This window comes from Tamandua tetradactyla, chromosome 16 (assembly GCF_023851605.1).
Source record: "Tamandua tetradactyla isolate mTamTet1 chromosome 16, mTamTet1.pri, whole genome shotgun sequence".
Lineage (NCBI taxonomy): Eukaryota > Metazoa > Chordata > Mammalia > Pilosa > Myrmecophagidae > Tamandua > Tamandua tetradactyla.
The window spans coordinates 4,607,372-4,630,430 of record NC_135342.1 but is presented as its reverse complement, the minus strand read 5'-3'; the positions used below and the strand labels follow the sequence as shown (position 1 = coordinate 4,630,430).

Sequence of the window (23,059 nt, the reverse complement as noted above, 5' to 3'; positions counted from 1 at the left end):
AGGCTTCCAACCATGAATTCTTTTTTGTTGTTGTTGTTGTTTTTGGCAATTATCATAACATATTTTTATTAATAAAGCAACACCAAATTGCCTTTCTCCAATTCCCTGAAGGACTGGTTACATTTAATATTTTTCTAGCACCTACAAAAAACTAAAACTTTAGTTTAATTGACACAGCAGTGAAATGTTTTGAAGGCTCTGTTTAAGCATTAATGGGGGGGTAAACAAACAGAGACTTCATTGATAGATACAAAGCTAGTAAAAGCCAATGAAATTCAGTTACCCCTTGATTGACTCAAGCCAGCCCAGGAGGAAATTCTATATATGGACTCAGCAAATTGGATTTAGTACCTTTATGCAGCCTCAGCAATTGCCACCTGACTAGTTCCTCACAAAAACAGAGGTGACTGATGATACATCAATTGACATGCTCTATCTATACAAAACAGCTTCTCTTCTTGTTTAGGTTCTAAATGAATGATATTTGCTTCCAGAATTATTACAGCTGCTAAATACATGCTGACTAGAAAATATGTAAATGTTTCTAAAACTATCTGTAAATATATCTTACAATATGTAAGCATAAAGGAAACTTTCCATTAACTGTATATATAGGTTTCATAATACATACCATCATTTCATACAACACTCAAGATACTTAATATGAATTGTCATGCTCAGACTGTTAGGAACTGGCATGCCTTTCCTTCCCAAATTATCCCCCACCCCCTGCCATGGAATAGGCACTGGGTCTGAGCTTCACTCCCCCCTGCCCTCCATCACACACACACAAAGAATTCAGACACTGTTTCATCAGGTGACAGAGCTGATGTGTTAGAAGCAGTGGCTAATCCAAAGATGCATCCTGGTGCTGAGAAAATGAGTGTATGCATCTCTAAACAGGTGCAGCAGGTGACGTGATCTTTCCTGCTGTTTCTATTGTACATATTGTTTACTACAAGAAAATCTTTCCAATCTGGGGGGAGCCCATGGCTGCATCTCCATCTCACCTTTCTCCACTCATCCCCTTTCTTGTTATGCCATTTCATATGCCATAGCTCATTTTCTCCTATATATATGGCATAATTATTTCTTTAATCTATTTCAATTTCAGTATTCCCATAGAATACACTACTGACAAATATTTTAATATCTCTGGCTCATCTGTGTAAGTGACGCTCAGTATTCACAAGCAAAATCAAATGGACATTGTAAACAGTTCTCTCCTAAGTCTAGCAGTAGATAACAAAGGATACATTTTTGAGAAACAAGGAACTTTGGGAGACTGGAATTTCCTGCTTTGGCAGTTCAACTAGACCATACCTCTCGAGATTTAGATTCAGTAGATCTGGAATCCTGCCCTGGAATATATATTTTTATCAAGGTCCTTAGGTACTACTAGTCCATGGGCTTCACTTTGAGAAAACATTAATCCTTGTTAATATTCATATAATTTAACATAAATAGATTAATATAGAGGTTTAAAAGTCAGGCTCTGGAGTCTGATGCTGATTTAAATCCCTGGCCTGGCATTGACTGACTAGCTTAGGACAAATTACATAATCTTTCTAAGCCTCAGTTTCTTCATCTGTGAAAGGAGGGGGACAATAATATAAGTTTGTTATGGGCATCTACTAATGCATATAAAACACTTAATAGAACACCTAGCACACAGGGAATGCTCCAGTTTGTTAGTTGTTACTAGCATTGTTATTTTATCATCATCATTATTATCTAAATTGCAATAGGATATGCAAAATGAATCTGTTTTAAAGGAATCTAGTTCTACTTAGTAAGTAAATTACTTCCTGAGCATAAGTAGGAACGATGAATTCTTTATCCAGCCAAGTTATCCTTCAAAATTGAGGGAAAGATTAAAATCCTCAAAGACAAAGAAAGATTGAGAGAACTAGTCAACAAGAGAACAGCCCTATAAGAAATACTAAAGGGAACCCTGTCAGCTGATAGAAAAGAAAAAAAAAAGACAGGAGAGGGAGGTCTGGAGGAGGACACAGGATTGAAGAATATAAGCATGGGTAATTAAAAGGAAAAGAGAGAGAGAAAGAAAATAATATACAGATACAATAAATAAAAACTAAAAGACAAGATGGTAGAGTCAAGAACTACTTTTACAGTAATTACTGTGAATGTTAATGGACTAAACTCACCAATTAAAAGATACAGACTGATGGATCAAAAAACATAATCCAACTATATGCTGTTTACAAGAGATGCATCTAAGACTCAAGGACACAGTTAGATTGAAAGTGAAAGGATAGAAAAAGATCTTCTATGCAATCTGTAACCAAAAGAAAGCAGGAGTAGCTATACTAAAAGCAGACAAAGTAAACTTTAAATATAAAGATGTCATAAGAGACAAAGAAGGATACTACATATTAATAAAAGGGACAATTCACCAGGAAGAAATAACAATCATAAATGTGTATGTTCCCAATCAAGGAGCTGCAAACTACATGAGGTCCATATTGGAAAAACTGAAGGGAGCTATAGACATACCAACAGTAATAGTGGGAGACTTCAATACACCACTCTCTATTATGGATAGAACAAATACACAGAGAAGCAACAAGGAAACAGAGAACCTAAACAATGGGATAAATGAATTAGATCCAATAGACGTATATAGATCGTTACATCCAAAAACACCAGGATACCCATTCTTCTCTAGTGCACATGGAACGTTCTCCAGGATAGATCATGTACTGGGACATAAATTAAGCCTCTATAAATTTAATAACACTGAAATTATCCAAAGCACTTTCTCTGATCACCACAGAATAAAGCTGGAAATTAATAATCACCAGAGAACCAGAGCTTTCACAAACATATGGAAATTAAACAAACTCTTAAATAACCAGTGGGTAAAGGAAGAAACTGCTAGAGAAGTCGGTAAATATCTAGAGATGAATGATAATGAGAATACAACATATCAAAACATGGGACGTGGCAAAGGCAGCACTGAGAGGGGAAATTATTGCCCTAAATGCCTATATTAAAAAACAAGGACTTCCAGGTCAAGATGGCGGCTTAACAATGTGTACATTTTAGTTCATCCTCCAGAACAACTACTAAATAACCAGAAACAATACAGAACAGTTCCTGGGGCCACATCAGTGACTGGACACACAGCGTACCCCAGTCTGGACCAGCTGGACCAGCTGCGAGCCCCCCCAGAACCGTGAGTTCCCCAAGCTGCGGCGGCCGGCGCCCCTCCCCCACAGGCCGCTTCCCAGAGGGAAAAGGAAAGGACTTTACCAGTAGCAGGGGCTGAGCCCAACCACATGCCAATTGTGGAACTAATGAACAAATTATGACTACTAAAAATAGGCCCCCCTCAGGTAAACCTGGTCAAAGCAGAGGTAGCTCATTTATGCCTCCGCGCCAAGGGGGAACGGCTGACAGAAAAAGAAAATAAAAAAGGAAGCAGCGGTTTTTGTGGCTGTGTATCTACAAAGGCTTGACTGCCTCTGCATATAGCGGCAGGACTTCTCAGGCTGCAAATGTCCCAGGCATAGGCAGAAACAAGCTCGTTTGAAAGAGGTGAAGCCCCACCCAGGTGGAATCCCTCCATCAAGGAATTCAGACACCAGGGCTTGGTAATTTGAAGCCATTAAAACCAGCCTACAACCTCTCCTCTGTCTCCACCACGCCTCCAGCAGGGAGAGTCTGCCAAAGTTAAAGGTACCGCATCATCTTATGCTGGTGGGACCTGCAGTCAGACAAGCACCACATACTGGGCAGGATAAGAAAAACAGAGTCCAGAGACTTCACAAGAAAGTCTTTCAACCTGCTGGGTCAACCGGCTGGTTTTCCTCAGGGAAAACCGACGCAGGTGACTCTTTCCTCCTGATAGGAGGCCAGTTTGGTCTGGGAAAATCCAGCTGGGGTCTATAATACCTATGTAGACCGTCCTCAGGGTGGGGGTAAAAGGCACCATACAAGCAGGGCAAGAAACAAGAACTGAAAAATTCTCCTGTTAAACAAAACTTTAGCTAGAGGTCCAGATAAAGCCGAACTGAATGTCAAAGAACAGATAGGCAACAAATTCATCCAGCAAGAAAACCCTAGGTAAAAGAAGTGCAAGCAATCTCCAGAATAAACTAATTAAGGTAATTAAATGCCTAGACACCAGCAAAAAATAACAAATCACACTAGGAAAACTGAAGATATGGCCCAGTCAAAGGAACAAACCAACAATTCAAATGACATACAGGAGCTGAAACAATTAATTCAGAATATACGAACAGACATGGAAAACCTCATCAAAAACCAAATCAATGAATTGAGGGAGGATATAAAGAAGGCAAGGAATGAACAAAAAGAAGAAATCGAAAGTCTGAAAAAACAAATCACAGAACTTATGGGAATGAAAGGCAAGGTAGAAGAGATGAAAAAAACAATGGAAACCTACAATTGTAGATTTCAAGAAGCAGAATATAATATTAGTGAACTGGAGAACGGAACATCTGAAATCCGGCAAGAAAAAGAATATATAGGGGAAAAAATGGAAAAATATAAGCAGGGACTCAGGGAATTGAAAGATAATATGAAGCACATGAATATACATGTTGTGGGTGTCCCAGAAGGAGAAGAGAAGGGAAAGGGAGGAGAAAAACTAATGGAGGAAATTATCACTGAAAATTTCCCAACTCTTATGAAAGACTTAAAATTACAGATCCAAGAAGTGCAGCATACCCCAAAGAGAATAGATTCAAACAGACGTACTCCAAGACATTTACTAATCAGAATTTCAGAGGTCAAAGAGAAAGAGAGAATCTTGAAAGCAGCAAGAGAAAAGCAATCCATCACGTACAAGGGAAACCCAATAAGACTATGCGCAGATCTCTCAGCAGAAACCATGGAGGCAAGAAGACAGCGGGATGATATATTTAAATTATTAAAAGAGAAAAACTGCCAACCAAGAATTCTATATCCAGCAAAACTATCCTTCAAAAATGAGGGAGAAATTAAAACATTTTCAGACAAAAAATCACTGAGAGAATCTGTGACCAAGAAACCAGCTCTGCAAGAAATACTAAAGTGAGCACTAGAGACAGATACGAAGACAGAAGAGAGGTGTTGAAAAGAGTACAGAAAGCAAGACTATGAGTAAAGGTAAAAAGAAAGAAAATTAGATATGACATATAAAATCCAGAAGGCAAAATAGTAGAGGAAAGTACTACCCATGCAGTAATAACACTGAATGTTAATGGATTAAACTCTCCAATCAAAAGAAATAGTCCGGCAGAATGGATTAGAAAACTGGACCCATCTATATGCTGTCTCTACTCCAAGGATATGAGGCCAAGGACACAAATGGACATTTGCACACCAATGTTTATAGCAGCATTATTTACAATTACCAAGAGATGGAAACAGCCAAAATGTCCATCAACAGACTGGTGGCTGAACAAACTGTGGCATATACATAAGATGGAATATTATGCAGCTGTAAGACAGAATAAAGTTATGAAGTATGTAACAACATGGATGGACCTTAAGGACATTATGCTGAGTGTGATTAGCCAAAAATAAAAAGACAAATACTGTATGGTCTCACTGCTATGAACTGACATTAGTGAATAAACTTGGAATATTTCGTTGGTAACAGAGACCATAAGGAGATAGAAATAGGGTAAGACATTGGGTAATTGGAGCTGAAGGGATACAGATTGTGCAAAAGGACTGAATGTAAAAACTCAGAAATGGACAGCACAATATTACCTAACTGTAATACAATTATGTTAAAACACTGAATAAAGCTGCATGTGAGAATGATAGAGGGAGGAGGGCTGGGGGCATAAATGAAATCACAAAGAAAGATAGACGATAAAGATTGAGATGGTATAATCTAGGAATGCCTAGAGTGTATAACGATAGTGACAATGTACAAATTTTTAAAATGTTTTGCATGAGGAAGAATAAAGGAATGTCATTATTGCAGGGTGCTGAAAATAGATGGTAATTAATATTTTAAAATGTCATCTTATGTGTGAGACTAAAGCAAAAAATGTTTATTTGGTACAAAATTTATATTTTGACTAGTGTATTTGCTAATATAACTTATGTAGATAGTTTGACTGAACACCATAAGTACTAGAATCTCACATAGGACATGAGATTTTGTTGGTTTGTCCAGAGTGATGCCCTGATGAATCCCAAAGTGATTCAATCAGTGAGTGGAAAAAATATTTGCAAAGCCCCCTTCAGGGAATGGTGAGAACAGGGAGAAATTCAACTTCCCCAAGTTGAATTCTTGATATTCTCACAAGCAGTGCGGACAACCAAAGCTATAGGCTGATCCCCCAGTCTTGGGGTTTGTTCATATGAAACTTAACCCCACAAAGGATAGGTCAAGCCTACTTAAAATTAGGCCTAAGAGTCACCCCCAAGAGAACCTCTTTTGTTGCTCAGATGTGGCCTCTCTCTCCAGCCAACACAACAAGCAAACTCAGCACCCTCCCCGTCTTCGTGGGACATGACTCCCAGGGCTGTGGACCTTCCTGGCAACACGGAACAGAAATCCTAGAATGAGCTGAGACCCAGCATCAAGGGATTGAGAAAAACTCTAGAATGAGTTGAGACCCAGCATCAACGGATTGAGAAAACCTTCTCTACCAAAAGAGGGAAGAGTGAAATGAGACAAAATAAAGTGTCAATGGCTGAGAGATTCCAAACAGAGTCAAGAGGTTATCCTGGAGGTTGTTCTTACACATTAAGTAGATATCACCTTGGTATTCAAGATGTAATGGAGAGGCTGGAGGGAACTGCCTGAAAATGTAGAGCTGTGTTCCAGTAGCCATGTTTCTTGATGATGATTGTATAATGATATAGCTTTCACAATGTGACTGTGTGATTGTGAAAACCTTGTGTCTAATGCTCCTTTTATCTACCTTGTCAACAGACAAGTAGAACATATGGAATAAAAATAAATAATAGGGGGAACAAATGCTAAAATAAATTTAGTTTGAAATGCTAGTGATCAATGAAAGCGAGGGGTAAGGAGTATGGTAGGTATAATCTTTTTTTTTTTTCTTTTCTGCTTTCGTTTTATTTCTTTTTCTATTGTCTTTTTATTTCTTTTTCTGAATTGATGCAAATGTTCTAAAAAATGATGAATATGCAACTAAGTGATGATATTGTGAATTACTGATTATATATGTTGATGTTTTATTTGGTTTGTTAATTTTGTAATTAATAAATAATTTTTTAAAAATAATAATAAATTTAGAGTGAAATGCTGGTGATCGGTGAAGGAGAAGAGTGTGGGTATGGTATGGATGGATTTTTTTCTGTTTTCTTTTATTTCTTTTTCTGAATAGATGTAAATGTTCCAAGAAATGATCATGATGATGAATATGCATCTCTGTGATGATATTGTGAATTACTGATTATATATGTAGAACAGAATGATCAAAAATTACAAATGTACGCATTTGGTGCTTTTTTTGTATTTTAAAAAACATTTTTTTAATTAACTTAAAAAAAGATAGAATGAGGGCAGAGGATGGAAGCTGATGCTGGATTTGTGCAGAAGATTTTATTACAAATGTTTGGAAGTGGATGGAGGTGATGGGAGCATGTTATAGTGAGGGTAATAAACAGCGATGATACACGATGATACACGGGTGCACTTGTGAAAGGGAAAGTGTATGGTCGTGCATGTCACTAGAGGGAAAGCCAGAGGGTGAAACACGGGACCATATAATATACTGAACTCTCTTGATGATGACAATGCTCTAGAATGGATTGCAGTGATTAAAGCACAACTCTGTGAATATACTAGAAGACACTGTTCAGCTTAGATGAGTTGCATAATACATGACTTAATCTCAGTAAAATTACCTAAAAGACAAAAAACAATGAGGGCACAAAAAAAGTCAATTATGATGATAAATGCATAACTATATGATGATATTGAGAACCACTGATTGTACACTTTGGATAATTACATGGCATGTGAATAAATATCAATAAAAACCCCAGTCTTGGGGTTTGTTCATATTAAACTTAACCCCGCAAAGGACAGGCTAAGTCTACTTGAAATTAAGCCTAAGAATCACCCCCAAGAGAACCTCTTTTTTGCTCAGATGTGGTCTCTCTCTCCAGCCAACACAACAAGCAAACTCACCACCCTCCCCATGTCTACGTGGGACATGACTCCCAGGGGTGTGGCTCTTCCTGGCAATGTGGGACAGAAATCCTAGAATGAGCTGGGACTCAGCATCAAAGGATTGAGAAAATCTTCTCAACCAAAAGGGGGAAGAGAGAAATGAGACAAAATAGAGTGCCAATGGCTGAGAGATTCCAAACAGAGTTAAGAGGTTATCCTGGAGGTTATTTGTACGCATTATAGAGATATCACCTTTTTAGTAAGGGTATATTGGAGAGGCTGGAGGGAACTGTCTGAAAATGTAGAGCTGTGTTCCAGTAGCCATGTTTCTTGAGGATGATTAAAAAATGATACAGCTTTCACAATGTGACTGTGTGATTGTGAAAACTTTGTGTCTGATGCTCCCTGTATCTATCTTATCGACAGACAAGTAAAACATATGGATTAGAAATAAATAAATAATAGGGGAACAAATGTTAAAATAAATTTAGTAGATTGAAATGCTAGTGATCAATGAAAGGGAGGGGTAAAGGGTATGGTATGTATGAATTTTTTTCCGTTTTCTTTTTATTTCTTTTTCTGAATTGATGCAAATATTCTAAGAAATGATCATGATGATGAATATACAACTATGTGATCATATTGTGAGTTACTGATTATATGTGAAGAATGGAATGATCATATAATAAGAACGTTTGTGTTTGTATATTGGTATGCTTAATAAATAAGTAAATAAAAATTTAAAAATTTTTTTAAAAATTTTATTTTTTTAAAAAAAAAATTTTAAGAAATTGGAAAAAAACTAGGATTTGGGAATAGGTTTATATGTTTATATGTGTACATAAAACCCTACAAATATTTGTACCTTAACTTACTGTATATTAATTAGAGATGATTATTAATGCTGGTTACACAAGCCAATAAAAACTTAAACTAGCAGAATTTTAGCCCTAAAAGGCGGTATCTAACAAAAATAAAGGTATTAAAAAAAAACCTTGGCTACCGTGTCTCTAATGAGTTTCTCTGGTAGATAACACTTTACACACGTCATAATTCATTGCTGGAGGCATTAAGTGCATCCAGTGAAAATCCACTGGGAGATGACACTTGGAAACTTGAGCCGAGTATTGTCTGGACTCCTCCCCATGCGCCTTTTCCACTCTCTCCATGGAGGAGGAGAACATAAGGAAGCCTGAACTCAGATTTTTCCAAACTCTGTCTTTTTTTCCTTGCAGACCCTATCACCTATCCCTTCATTATAAGAAACCTTAGCAATGAGTATTAAAAAAAAAAAACTGAGGGCAGTGGGGATACATGTAACTATTTGATTTATAGGTGTATCAAGTGTCTCCAAAAGGATACACATGAGGCTGGAACAATGAATATTTCTGAAGATGGCAACTGTGTAGCCAGAGAAGGTAGCAACTGTGTACCAGAGAAGGTGGCTTAGAAAGCAGAAGGCAGCTGAGCCTTTCCCTACACCCTTGTGCTTTCTGAGCTTACCCCGGTAGGTGTATCCCTATTTGAAAAGTAAGTGAAGCATTCTGAGGAAACCTGGTTGGAAGCCAGGAGCTCAGCTCTCTTCAGTGTGACTGAACTGGAGAAAAACAGCAGCAGCATCTCTGGGTTTGTGATAAGAACACCCGGCAAGGAAAGTGGGGTTCCCCTGCAGTACAGCATCTCAGGGGCACCGTCCACACCTGCCGCCCCACCTGCCCAGGTGCTCCCAGAAGGCTGAGCCTGGCCGTGACTGCGCTCTAGGTTCCGCTCTACCCGCAGCCGCGCATCCTCCACCTTTGGGATCCAGAGCCATGTCCCAGGGGCCGCCCCCAGCCTGGCCCAGCCAAAGCCCAGACTGGACTCAGCAACACCAGAAAATGACGTTCCCAGGAGGCGGCATCAGCAGGACCCAGAGCTGCGGTCAGTGGGGTGAGGGGGAGGGGACGGAAGCCACGGTGAGCCTGTGTGGGAGCTGGAGCCACCAAGAAACTGCAGCAGCTGCTAGAGACAGCACCTGAGACGAGAGGAGATGGGGAGACAAACCCCGGCTTCTCCCCTCCTCCCGCCCTCCAATCTCCCACCAGTGCCTGGAGAGCGCACCTGGCACAGGTCTCAAGGAACTGAAGCCCAGGACAAGCGCCTGGGGGCTCAGGGGGCCCCAGTGGGCAGATGGGTGCGGGGTGCCAAGGAAAGGCACCTCTCAGCCCCAGAGCCCACCTGGTGGCTGCTGCTCCATTGCTGTGTTTGCCATAAGGTGCTGTTTCCCACGGGCTGCCCCCACCAATGACTGAGCACATCGGGGAGACATGGGCCCCCCCAGAAAGCTGATGTGGGCCCACAGGCTGCCCAGGGCTTAGAGCTGCACTGTGGTCCAGGGCCCTTCCTGCCTCTCCCCAGGAGCCACATGCATCCCAGCCTCCCCCAGCTCCCTCCCGGCTGTCCCTCCAGACACATCCCCCAGCGTGGTGGGGTCACAGATCCCACTCCCAGGGTTCAGTGACTCTCCAGAGGCCCCACAGGACTGCGGAGCCAGCCGTCCTCATGGCACGATCAGCATAGGGGACGGCCCCTGGGCAGGGTCTGGAGGAGACCAGGGCCAGCATCCAGGGCCCCTCCCCGTGGGGCCACGCAGGACACGCTGTGCTCCACAGCTCAACAGGGTGGCGTGGTGCAGGGCGGTCCGCAGGGGAAGCTCCTCAGACACCCGGCGCCCAGGTGCGGCCCCCAGCTCCAGCTTCCCGCAGGAAAGCGGGCGCTCGGCACAAACAACACCTGCAATCAGTAGGCAGGACGCACAGGGGGCGGGGGCATTCACTAGCGGTCGGGGGACAGGGGTCCTGGGCAGCGAGGGCCAACTCACTGGGCCTGGGCTGTGCGAATCTGCAAATGCCAGCGAAAGTTCTGGCCTCTGATCTGTCCCAGGAGGTGCTCCTCAAGTCTTGTGCTGTCTGGCCTGGTGGGGGAATCTCAGTTCACCGGGGGCCGAGGCCGCGCCGGAGAACGCACGTCAGCAGCATGATTTGTGACGGGGGCCACGTGGCATCAGCCTGACCCCTGGGCAGGCTGGAGACTGTGAGAGGTCACTGCAGGGTGGGCTACGCAGGTGGGCCTCTCTGGCAGGCAACATTACCCCACAGTGGGAGAGTAACACACTCTCCACACAACCCACTCAGAGAAGACAACCAGAAGCTTGCAGCTGGCCTCCCTTGACCTACCCTGTGCACCTTTCAGCTTTGCAGGTCTGATCCAAGTCCTCTGGCTACAATAAGCCCACCTGTGAGCCTGAGGCTGATCTTGGGGACCCCACAACACCTCCCGAAACCCAGTTCCCAGATGCCGGCCGCGGCCAGCCCTGCAGGCAGCACATTCTGGGGAGTGGTTCTCGGGTGTGGGGTGCAACTCTCCTCCACGCGCCACAAGCCTCCTGCAGGTCCCTGCCCACCTTGGCGTCTGCCTCCTGGGTTCACACAGAAGGGGTCGGTGTGCCTGCAGACCAGCGCGCAGCACATCCTCTCTGTCAAGGGCCAGGGAGTAAGTATTTTCAGCACTGCAGGCCCCACAGTCCCTGCAATCACAGCACGGAAGCAAGTGGGGGAGGCTGTGCTTCCGTAAAGCTTTACAGGGGCTGAAAGCCGAATTTCGTGCAATCTTCACGTGTTATGAAACATTACCCTTCTGTGGATTCTTTTTTATCAATCGTTTCACGACGTAAAAGGCATTCTCGGCTCACAGGCGCACAGAAAACCGGCGCCATGAGATGGGATGTACTCCGTCCCTGGCCAAGCCCTGCTCTGGGAAGCCGGCGCTGCTCTGGGAAGCCAGCCGCCCGGTACCCATTCGAGAGGCCGCATGCTCCCTCCTACCTTCGATGATCTTCTTTGCAAACTCCCGGACGGACTTGAGGGAAGCCAGGTCCAGGTGCCGGGCGCAGACGCGGTGGTTGAGGGTCTCTCCGCGGATGTCTCTGGCCGCCGCCTCACACTTCTCCATGTCTCGGCAGGCCAGGATGACGCTGCCTCCTGGAAGCCACCGCAGGGACTTAAAAAAAATCCAGCCCTAGGCACATACCCCAAGAAATAAAAACAGAGGCCCACACAAAACTCGCATGCCGATGTTCAAAGCAGCATTATTAGGTGGAAACAACCCAGTGTTCCCTGAAAGATGAATGGATAAACAAAACCTGGCAAACGCACAATGGATTATGCAGCCATAAGAAGGATGCTCAGTCAAGGGATTGAGAGAACCTTCTCGACCAAAAGGGGGAAGAGTGAAATGAGACTAAGTGTCAATGGCTGAGAGATTCCAAACAGAGTCAAGAGGTTATCCTGGAGGTAATTCTTATGCATTAAGTAGATATCACCTTGTTGTTCAAGATGTAGCGGAGAGGCTGGAGGGAACTGCCTGAAAATGTAATGCTGTGTTCCAGTAGCCATGTTTCTTGAGGATGATTGTATAATGATATAGCTTTCACAATGTGACTGTGTGAATGTGAAAACCTTGTGTCTGATGCTCCTTTTATCTACCATATCAACAAAAGAGTAGAACATATGGAATAAAAATAAATAATAGGGGGAAAAAATGTTAAAATAAACTTAGTTTGAAATGCTAGTGGTAAATGAAAGCGAGGGGTAAGGGGTATGGTATGTATAATCTTTTTTTTCTCTATTATCGCTTTATTTCTGTTTCTGTTGTCTTTTTATTTCTTTTTCTAAATCGATGCAAATGTTCTAAGAAATGATGACTATGCAACTATGTGATGATATTAAGAATTACTGATTGTATATGTAGACTGGAATGACATCTTATTGTTTAGTTTGTTTGTTGTTAATTTTTTTTAATTAATTAAAAAAAAAAAAAGAAGGATGCTCAGGCATATGACACAACATGTCACAACATGGATGAACCCTCAAAGCATCATGCTCAGTAAAACAAGCCAGACACAAAAGGGCAGATACACAATTCCATTTACATGAACTATTTAGAATGAGCAAATTCAGAGATGGGGGTAAGTCAGGGTCTGCCCAGGGCTGGGAAGGGACGGAGGAATGCAGGGTTTCTTCTGGGGTGATGAACATGCTCTAAAAGGTACCGTCGGGATGACTGCACAAGGCAGTGAATATGCTAAGAGCCCCTGAACTGTTCACTTAAACGGCTGAATTGTGCGGTGCGGGAATTATATCATAAAAAAGCTGTTACAAATTTCTTTTAAAGGAAAGATTAGAAAACTGAGAACAGGATACAGGGATTGAGCTGCAGATGGCAGTTAGAAAAGGCATCAGCTCCTGCAACTCTTCTGCTCAAGAACATGCAGTGGCTCCCCAGTTCACTCAGGATAAAAGCCACAGTCCTCATGCCCGTGCAAGGCCCTTCCCAGGCCTCTCTGGCCTCACATCCTTCCACTCCTCATGCAGCTCAAGCCATCCCAGCACCTCCCACACATTCCAGACAGTCCCACCCCCAGGCCTGGGCCCTGGCATGCCCCCTGCCCGGAACGCCCTTCCTTTCATGCAGAAACCCACCTGGCCACCAGGCCCTGCTGACATCTGCACGCAGCCTTCGCGACCGCAGGGTGGAATCCTGTGACCTGGTTCCCAGCCACCCTCCGCCCAGCTGTATCCTCCTCGTGGCATTTATCACTTCCCAATATAACGCATAACTTACTGACCGCCCAGTAAGTGTGGATCACATCTTGCCCTCTCCCTGGTAAGTCTGCAAGCGCCTCTAAGGCGGGCGCCTGGGGCTGCCTGGTTCCTGATGTCTTCAGAGGACCCAGGAGGGCCCCAAACCCTTCCTGGATAGATGGCTGGATGGGTGAATGTGCACAGTGACCAGTCCAGTATGTGGGCACGCGACCCGGAGGGGTCATCAGAAACTGTACATACAAGGACAGTGGGAAGGGGGGAGGGTGCTCTTTCTGCTGGAATTAATAAGCTGGGGTGACATGAGCCTGAACAGCCTGGACTTCTGACCCAGGCACCCCACCCAGCCATTAGGACTGGGTGCAACGACTGGAGGAAAGAGGATGGTACACACACACACACACACACACACACACAAAATGCTGTGGGTCTGACAGCTTCTTCAGACCCTGACCCTCCCTTACGCAGCCCAGGTACAAAAAAACGTTTTGGCATGAGTATGGATTCTGCTACTTGTGAGCGAGAGAATCCAGCGACCTCACCGTCCCAGGACCTCACCTCGCCTGGCCAGCTCCAAGGCGGTCTGCTTCCCGATGCCCGTGTTGGCGCCCGTCACGATGACCGTCTTCCCGGGGATGGTGGCCTTGCTGGGACAGGACCCACCAGTCACACGGTCCCTACAGGAGAGAAGAGACACAGCCGCATTAGATGTTCACAGTTGCCGTACAATCTCAGGCGAAGGGCCAGCCCGCTCTGCGTCTACACTCCCCCCACAAAGAGCAGAAATCTCAACAGCACTCAATGCCCCTGGGCTGCTGGCATAGGGTACCTCCTCTACTAGCCACCATTATTTTACAAATGCCCTCGGAGTCGTTTCATGTGGCTGCTGTAAGGAATTACCCCACACCCAGGGGCTCAAAACAACTCAGATTTATGTAAGCGCACGGTTCCGGAACTCCGAAAGGAGTCTCCCTGAGTTAACATCTAGGAGTCGGCAGGACAGTGTTACTTCTGGGGTTGCTGAGAGAATCTGCTCCCCGCCTTCTGCAGACTCTAGCGGCGGTGTGCGTCCCTTGGCCCGTGGCCCCTCAAGCACAGCAGTAAAGCGTCTTCTGCCCTCTCTGCCTTGTCCCGACCTCCCGCCTCCCTCTCAGAAGGCCCTGCGATGACACTGGTCCACTGTCCAGGATGCTAGCCCCGGCTAGTGACAAAGAGCTTAGGATTTAGGGGGTCATCATGATGCCTGAATTGTTACATAGATATTCCTCTTTGCTTCTGATATATTGGCGTAGACAGAGGGAAATACCTGGCATCTCTGAGCTGTAGTCCAGCTAGCTGCCTTGATCTCTAGTAGTGATTTACAGTTCTTGTGATTATAAAAAGCTTGTGAGGGACCCTCACTTGAACCCATTTACCCTGTTTTTCAACTTCAGTCTTGTGATCACTAAAGACAGCCCCTAATGTTTATTAAGGAAAGGTCTTGGGTCAACACTGAACTAGCCCACCCCAAGTCCAAAGTTATCTTGCTAATCAAGAATGGATCCAACCAAAGTTGACCTAACATGCACAGCAGCTAAGACTTCAACCTACAGGTCACCTACACCTCATTACGATACTAAAAATCACACCCAAATTAGATCACATCTAATTAAGCCATCCATAGGGAGGAACTGTTAAATGGATGACAACATACCCAGAGGATGGCACTTCCCCACAGCCACAAAACAATGGCCTGCAAGCACGTTCCTGAGCATGCTTTGCCCTTTACTGCTAAATTAAAGACGGGTTCTTAAGTCAAACACACTTGGGGTTCCAACCCTGGCTTTCCACTCACAGCTGTGACCAAGGGAAACACATTTCCTCCCAGGGCATGATAAACGGTGTTCACTCTGTATGTTTAAGATGACCCCAAATCTCTCAGGAAAAGGGAAATAAAAGCTGCTCAACAGGATCTCTTCCTTTTGCTTCCTGAATTTCGGATGGGACTGTGCCTTGCTCGTGAATCGCGGTCAGTGAGTATCTGCTGAATGAATGAATGCAGACCCGGAAGGAACCCGGCCTACACGTTCCCCAGCGCCCCGCCCCGCCCGGCCTTGCCCGACCTTGGGCCGGCGGGCTCCGAGACCCGCAGCAGCTGGGGAGCCCCGGCCCTGACGCCCTTGTTCGTGCTCCGCCCGGGCGTACTCACTTGAGCAGCACGGCGCCGCCCACCACGGTGCCCACCACGGACACCGGCAGCACGTAGCGACTCATGCCGGCCAGGAGTCTGGACGCCGCGCGGCCCACGTGGGGGGAGGGTGGGGCCTGAAGAGCACGTGACGCCTGAGGGCGGTGGCCGGGCGCAGGGACAGCCGGGAACGGTAGTTCCTTGCTGGGGGCGGGGCTGACTGGGCGGGGCCTGCGGGCGGCCCGGGCGCAGGGACAGCCGGGAACGGTAGTTCCTGGGCTGGAGGCGGCCCCCCGCGCGGTGAAAGCTGGGAACGGTTCCCACGGTTCCTGGTTGCACCTGCTCCGGGGTTAAGGCTCGCAACTCAGAGTTCGAGTCCCACCGCTGCCAACTTCAGACTGGGCCCGCGACCCGCAGAGCCTTCCTGAACTTTCTGTTTCCTCATCTAAAAATATGTGTTTACCAATAGTTCTGCCTCAGAGAATTTGTGGGAAAATTCCAGGAGATGAGGGAGGAGGGATGGGGTCTGCACTCCTGGTCTGAGGGAGGAGGGGCTGGGGGATCCCCGGGTGTGAGCGGGGAGGGGTTGGGGGCCTGGACCCCCGGGGCTGAGGGGGGAGGGCTGGGGGACCCCCGGGGCTGAGGGGGGAGGGGTTGGGGTCTGGACCCCCGGAGCTGGGGGAGGAGGAGCTGGGGCGTGGACCCCTGGGTCTGAGGGGGGAGGGCTGGGGTCTGGACCCCCGGAGCTGGGGGAGGAAGGGCTGGGGCGTGGACCCCTGGGTCTGAGGGGGGAGGGCTGGGGTCTGGACCCCCGGAGCTGGGGGAGGAGGGCTGGGGATCTAGACCCCCGGGTCTGAGGGGGGAGGAGGGGCTGGGGCGTGGACCCCCGGGGCTGAGGGAGGGGTGGAGGTCCCAGCGCCCGGGTCTAGGAGGGCGCGGTGGGAGGAGCCTGCGGAGGCCGCAGGGGGAGCCCCTGCCCCTCCTCCGCCCGGCCTCCCACGCGATCCCCTCCCGGGCTCATGGAGGGTCCTCCCCGTGTCCCGCTCGTGTGCCCCTTGGAATTTCCCCTCGCGGACCCTCCTGCACGCCCCTCCCTGCCGTCGCCCCCACACTCAGGGGGGCCCCCCACCTCGCCGACCCCCGCCCCGCGGCTTTATCTGATCGCACCCCACCCCAGACCTGCAATTTCGGCGGTGCAGGGAGGGAGCGGGGCTGGACTGCAGAGGAGCCGGACCCCTGCCCCCAGCTCCCCGCGACTTGGCTCCGACGGAGCTGGCGGCCTGTTCGAGACCCCTGGACGCTTCAGGCTCTCCTCCTCGCAAACACCCACATGCGTCTGGGTTTTGCATTTTAAAAAATAGCCGGCAGTCCGGCTCACCAGGAGAAATGAAGATGTGTCCGCACCAGGACTTACGCACACCAGTGTCCACAGCAGCTTCTTCATCCTGGCTGAAGGTGGGAAAACGCCGACGTCTGCAGCAGCTGAGTGGATCCGCAAATTGGGGTAAACTCAGACAATGAACAGCAGGGATGAGGCGCCAATGAACGATCCCAAAGAAGCCAGACATGAAAGACCACATGCCTTCTGACCCCATCGACATGGCATTCCAGAAAGGGCGGAAGGGTAGGGAAAGAACTCCGATGTGGTTTCCAAGGTAGAGCCGGGGAGGCGGCTGGCCACAAAGGGTGTTTTTAGGGGGGTTGGAAATATTCTTTGTCCATACTCTATGGACAACTATTCACATTTGTCACAACTCGTCAGCTTGCTCACTTGAAAACAGTGAATTTTGTTGTATGTAAATTTTACCCACATAAAGCTGATTGAAAAGGAAAAAAAAAACACCAAAAAGGATTTTTTATTTTCTTTATTTTGAAATAATTTCAAACTTCACAGTTGCAGAAACAATACAAAACCAATACAGGAACTCCAACATACATTCGAATTCCACCAATTCTAACATTTTGCCTTATTTACCATATCATTTTTTTATCCATCCATCAGTCTGTACATTTAAGAGTAGATTGTACATCATACTCCTTGAACACTAAATACTTCCAGGTACATTTCCTAAAAACAACGGTATTCATTTATGTATCTACCTTAACTGCAGCTATCAAGTTCAAAAAATTTAACATTGATATAAGGTCAACAGTCTATATTTCAATTTTTTGCATGTACCAACATTGTCCTTTTTATTTTTTTCCACAGGCAATGACCATGAGTCATAAGGCAAATTGTTCAGGGGGATGACAAATTATTTGAGATGGTAGGAGGGTGGTCTGAAGCGGGAAGCAACTGGCAAGAGATGTGACTAAAGAGAAAATAATAAAAACAGACAATAATGCCAACTACTGCTTATCAAGTACCCATTGTGTGCCAAAGACTGTACGGGGCACTGACTAAATACTATCTCATTTAATCCAGAAGGATAGGGTTTACAATCCCCAGCCAGAGCTGTTTGCTCCTGGGCATATAACAAAGGTAGCTTGGTTTGGCGAGAGCTGCCTTCCCTTTCTAAGATTGTGGGAACTCAGGGATCCTGGGTTGCAGAGGGGGCAAGGCCAGGAAAGGGGAAAGGTGCCTTGGAAGCTGTGATAAAGAACCTCAGATATAAGTTCAAGTGGATCTTGTTCCAAATCCCGCTCCACTTCCTCCTGGATGTGTAACTTGGGCAGTGACTGCCCTCTCTAAACTTCTTACACCTCCCACTCACCAAAAGGACCAAGAATTAGTATCCTTAATATGTAAAGAGCTCTTATGAATCAAGAAGGGGGAAAAAAGCCTCGCCTCAACACAGAGCAGGGGAAATATGAAAAAAGGACTTGATGGGAATTTGCAAAGAATGAAAGTCAACATAACACACCATACTACTCAACCTTAATGACAGCCAAAGATGTGCTCATTAATACAATGATCAGATAATAGGTCACACCTATCAGATTGGCAAGACTGAAAGCAATGATGACGTCCAGTGTAGGCGAGGCTTAGGGGGACAGGCACTTCTACCCTCTTAGAGGAGTGGCAATCCATCCAGCCTTCCTGAGCAGCCATTTGGCAACGTGTGTCAAAACCATCTGTACAATCAGTGAGTGGAAAAGTATTTGCAAAGCCCCCTTCGGGGAATGGTGAGAATGGGGAGAAATGCAACTTCCCCAAGTTGAATTCTTGATATTCTCACAAGCAGTGTGGACAACCAAAGCTATAGGCTGAGCCCCCAGTCTTGGAGTTTGTTCATATGAAACTTAAGCCCACAAAGGATAGGTCAAGTCTACTTAAAATCTAGGCCTAAGAGTCACCCCCAAGAGAGCCTCGTTTGTTGCTCAGATGTGGCCTCTCTCTCCAGTCAACACAGCAAGCAATCTCACCACCCTCCCCCTGTCTTCGTGGGACATGATTCCCAGGGGTGTGGACCTTCCTGGCAACGTGGGACAGAAATTCTAGAATGAGCTGAGAGCCAGCATCAAGGGATTGAGAAAACCTTCTCCACCAAAAGGGGGAAGAGTGAAATGAGACAAAGCGTCAATGGCTGAGAGATTCCAAACAGAGTGGAGAGGTTATCCTGGAGGTTATTCTTACACATTAAGTAGATATCACCTTGTTATCCAAGACATAATGGAGAGGCTGGAGGGAACTGCCTGAAAATGTGGAGCTGTGTTCCAGTAGCCATGTTTCTTGGGGATGATTGAATAATGATATAGCTTTCACAATGTGACTGTGTGATTGTGAAAACCTTGTGTCGGATGCTCCTTTTTCCTACCTTGTCAACAGCTGAGTAGAACATATAGAATAGAAATAAATAATGGGGGGAACAAATGCTAATATAAATTTAGTTTGAAATGCTAGTGATTAATGAAAGTGGGGGTAAAGGGTATGGTAGGTATAATCGTTTTTGTTTTTGTTTTTTTTTCTGCTTTCATTTTATTTCTTTTTCTATTGTCTTTTTATTTCTTTTTCTGAATTGATGCAAATATTCTAAGAAATGATGAATGTGCAACTAAGTGATGATATTGTGAATTACTGATTATATATGTGTTGATGTTTTATTTGGTTTGTTCATTTTTTCAACTAATAAATAAATTAAAAAACAAAAACAAAAAACAAAAAATAAGGAATAGGGGAACAAATGTTAAAATAAATTTAGTTTGAAATGCTAGTGATAAATGAAAGTGAGCGGTAAGGGGTATGGTATGTATAATCTTTTTTTTCTGTTATTGTTTTATTTCTTTTTCTGTTGTCTTTTTATTTCTTTTTCTGAATTGGTGCAAGTGTTCTAAGAAATGATGAGGGCGGGCCACGTTGGCTCAGCAGGCAAGGACGCTTGTCTGCCATGCCAGAGGACCCGGGTTCTATTTCCGGTGCCTGCCCATGTTAAAAAAAAAAAAGAAATGATGAATATGCAACTATGTGATGATATTGAGAATTACTGAATATATATGTAGAACGGAATTATATGTTAATGTTTTTGTTTGTTCTTAATTTTTTAAATTAATAAATAAATTTTAAAAAAACATCTGTGCACATCTTTAACCCAGCCATTCCACGTGTGGGAACTTATGCTAAGAGAAAAATTGGACATATGGAAAGAAACAGTTATGTGAAAACGTTCCTCACAGATGCATCTATAATAGCAGGACACTGGAAGCGGACAGAACCAACCCCAGTTTCCAACAGTAGGGATGTGGCCACTCATTCCTTCTTCCGACACTTACTTAATGAGCCCCTACGGCATCCCAGCCAGGGAGCCGGACGGCACGACCCAGAGAGACAGGGCGCCGGCTCTCACAGGCCCCTACATTAACAGTCAGAGGTCTGCATCTCCATCAGGTGCAAAAGTTTAAGGACTTCCCATTAATTATCTTGATTTTCTAATGCGGCGGGAGAGGGAGGGGGGACTCTTTTTACGTTTATGTATCTATAGGGCAAAAAGAAAAAACACGAACTACTCCAGGAGAGGTCTGGGCCAGGCAGGGTGATGCGTGGTTTTACATTTCTCACTTTTTGCTCGTCTATATTTCCCCATTGACCGTCAGGCTTACTCCTTTTGCAGGTTAAGCCGTGCCTGAAAGGAATTGGAGGGCAGTGCCAAGAACGAGGGGCCTGGGTTCTTGTGATTTTGAATAAACCATTTTCCCCCTGTCTGCACCTCGGTCTCCGGTGTCCCTGATACCATCCACCTCTAGAGCAGGGGTCAGCAAACTTTTCCTTAAAGGGCCGAAGAGTAAATATTTTCAGCTCTGCAGCTCAGATGGTTGTTCCCGCAGCTACTCACTTCTGCAGGTAGCGCCAAAGCCGGCCCAGAGAACATGACAACAAATGAGCACGGCTGGGTTCCAACAAAAGTTACTTGACAAAATGCTTGACCCATTCCTTTCATGCAGTTTGGGAGGATGGCACGAAGTAATTCACGACAAGGACCAGGCACAGGGCAGGTGCCTGAACAGTGCTGGCTGTCCATGCTGTTTTCAAGGAAGCAGTGCACGCAGATCTCCTCCTCTGGAGGCCTCCTGGCTGTTTCTCAGTCACAACCGAGGCGAAGAGACTCTCTTGGCCCGGGTAGGCTGATTACACCGTCATTGTGCTGGGCGTCGTCGGCAATTCTGCCAGGGGCGCGCTGTGCCGGGCGCTGTCCCAGGTGCTGAGAGATTCTCCCACAGTGCCCTGGGCCTCCCGGGTCGGAGAGCGCCGCACCCAACCTGCAGCCCTCCTTTCTTCTCCCGCCTCCGCTCTCCCCCTCCTCTGCCCTCTCCTGCTTCACTTTCTCCACCGCGAGAGCACGGACTGCGGCCCGCGTCCTCCTCGCGCTCCCCCGGCTCCCCCCACCCCACCCCCGCAGCATGCATTCTGGAATAACAGCAGAAACTCAGCAAACATTTTGCACGAGCCATAACAGACCGAGTGACCACTCACACGTGTCGGCCACTTTCCTGGCACTTCACACCCTGGATGCCATCCTCAGGGAGCCCTGTTGAGGCAGGTCCTGCTAGCATCTCCCACTCCCCATTTTACAGGTAAGGCAACCAAGACACAAAGAGTTCAAGGAACTTGTCTGAGGTCACACAGCTGGTGAGAGGCGGTTCCAGGATCCAGGGACAGGAAGTAAGTCGCCTCGGCAACCCATGCTTCGTCTTATTTACCCTACGATGTAAACGAAAGAATGGATGGACTGGAATTTGAACCCAGGTCCGCTGCCTGTCGCTAAACAAATGATGCCACTTCCTAAAACGGGAGGCAGGAGGGGCTGGTCTCCAGAAACCTTGGTGCTAAGGAGACTTTGTCACCTACCGGCTATGTTTGGGCCACCTCCTCACATTTCTGTGCCTCAGTTTCCTCATCCACAAAATGGGGAAATGAGTGGTATCCCCTCCCACTGCAAAGGCTTGTTGTGAGAAGAAAATTGATGAGATGGGGGAAAGCACATAGAACACTGCTTGAAACATTGTAACTGCCTGATAAATGCCAGCTTTTGTGGCAGAATGTACTTCCCAAAGATGGTAACCCGGGATATGTTTCATCCCTCATGCTCTCCACACAATGTGACACGGAGACACGTCCACGGAGCGGTTGGGTCTGCCTCCCTCCCTGCTGACAGTGGCTGGGCCTCTGTAACTGTGTGTGTGTGTGTGTGTGTGTGTGTGTGTGTGTGTGTGTGTGTGTGTGTGTGTGTGTGTGCGTGCACGCACATGTGGGGAGAGAGAGAGAGAGGAGGCAAAAGTGTTCATGTTAATCTTTGGGGAATCAGAGTATATGGGAATTTCTTCTATTCTTCCTGCAACTTTTCTGTGAGTCTGAAATTTCTCAGACGTTGAGCAAAACACTCATTAGCTCCCCAAATCTCTCCAGTTCTTGGGTTGGCCCTCAGATCTTCCCGTTACCTCTGGGACCTCACCTACCCCTGCCCATTCGGCTCCAGCCGCTCTGACCCGGCAGGTGCACACACCGGGCGTGCTCTCACCCCCAGGACATCTGCACTGGCCATCCCCCCACATAAACTCTGCAAATCCTTCCCCAGATAACCCCATCATTTCCTTCCTCGCCTCCTTCAGCTCTTCAACCAAAAATCACCTTCTAGGTGATATCTAAACTTTAAACAAAACCCAAAAGAACTGTCTTGACCCTCT

General features: G+C 46.1%; 1 protein-coding gene across 1 annotated transcript in view; it reads right to left on the bottom strand.

The window, feature by feature from the left end:
- RDH13 (retinol dehydrogenase 13) overlaps positions 1 to 16,057 on the bottom strand; it is a 51,602-nt gene extending 35,545 nt beyond the window's left edge. The window contains exons 1-3 of the mRNA XM_077130770.1: positions 15,962 to 16,057; positions 14,332 to 14,450; positions 11,998 to 12,153 (exon numbers count right to left, since the gene is read on the bottom strand). Of these exons, the coding sequence (XP_076986885.1) occupies positions 11,998 to 12,153; positions 14,332 to 14,450; positions 15,962 to 16,026 (340 nt within the window). The 5' untranslated portion in view covers positions 16,027 to 16,057. The remainder of the gene's footprint in view (positions 1 to 11,997; positions 12,154 to 14,331; positions 14,451 to 15,961) is intronic.
- Positions 16,058 to 23,059: the final 7,002 nt, after the last annotated feature.